Genomic DNA, 1,180 nt, shown 5'->3' on the forward strand with positions numbered 1-1,180 from the left:
CTGTTACAGATAGTCCTTATTTCAGTCCCCTATCACTTGGACTAATGCGAGTGTTGACGGGGTGTTGACGGGGGTGTTGACGGGGTGTTGACGGGGGTGTTGACGGGGATTCCAATATATCCATATTTGTTTTTTTTTCTTGATGGCAACTGGCTAAAAAGATTTTTCTGCAGCTTTCAGACGTATAAGACATGCGCGATATCTTTTTTTCAATAGAAATCAACTAAACATCCCCCACAACATATACATCGTCCTCAATAAACTGCCATAAAGCCTAACCTAAACTCGGAGGAGGAAGAAACAGGCGTGGAGAAGATTAACGGCTCCTCCCAGCCCTCTAGTAAGAGAAAGGCAATTGCAGTGGAATCCTCGCCCGAATCAACCGGCTCTTCCACCTGGAAGCAAGTGGAGGGTAAAAGAACGAAATTGATAGAAAAACTTGCGGAAGAAATTTCATCCCTTAACCGTCAGAACGCTGCGCTCCGGGGTCAACTTCAAATCTTGGCAAAACGAATGGAACACATGGCCAGGGAGTTACAAGAGCTCCGGGCCAACCCACCACCCCCTCATCCTCCAGCTGCTTCTACCCCACCACCGGCTGCCCCCATCGGCAACTTAGCCTCTACGGCTAATGAACCCCGGGATAAAGAAGTCGAGCAAATCTCGGAAACAGTCAAATCGAGTATAATCTCATTTTGTGATGAGGGTCTATCTTGCAGAGAAATCTCGCATCAGCTTGGGATAAGATACCATTATCATACCGTCAATAAATATCGTAGAATACGCGCTCCAACCTTCTAAACCAGCTTCTGGTAGTCCACGTGTTCTTGCTGAGAGACAAGAGAAAGTCTTCGTACGAAACTTCAAGGCTGGAATAATATGAGGATATGCAGTCGCGTCTAAAATGGCAGTCACAACATGGTCAAAATTTGACTTGGGTTAGAGCTAAAAGAGTATTTAATACTCTTTTACCTCAATTATTTCTACTTCTCCCTACAAGAGAGGGGTGGGAAAGTTATCGTAAAAAGAGCTTTAGAGTTTACACTACGCTATTTTTTCTTATTATTGCCTAGTACTTTGTGTATCCTCCCTTAGCTAAACACACAGCTCGTATTCTCGCCGGCATGCTTGTATAGAGTTTATCGATGAACTCCTTATCGATACCTTTCCCACTCCGTCT

At 44.7% G+C, this 1,180-nt stretch overlaps 1 protein-coding gene across 1 annotated transcript; it reads left to right on the forward strand.

The window, feature by feature from the left end:
- Positions 1–44: 44 nt before the first annotated feature.
- On the forward strand, positions 45–801 carry VTP21DRAFT_10260 (uncharacterized protein; the record flags this gene model as incomplete). Its single annotated transcript, XM_069389577.1, has 2 exons — positions 45–50; positions 274–801. The coding sequence occupies 2 exons, from the start codon at positions 45–47 to the stop codon at positions 799–801; spliced, it is 534 nt and encodes a 177-aa protein (XP_069245458.1).
- Positions 802–1,180: the final 379 nt, after the last annotated feature.

Source organism: Calcarisporiella thermophila (genome assembly GCF_041956535.1).
Source record: "Calcarisporiella thermophila strain CBS 279.70 unplaced genomic scaffold VTP21scaffold_62, whole genome shotgun sequence".
In the NCBI taxonomy this organism is placed as follows: Eukaryota; Fungi; Calcarisporiellomycota; class Calcarisporiellomycetes; order Calcarisporiellales; family Calcarisporiellaceae; genus Calcarisporiella; species Calcarisporiella thermophila.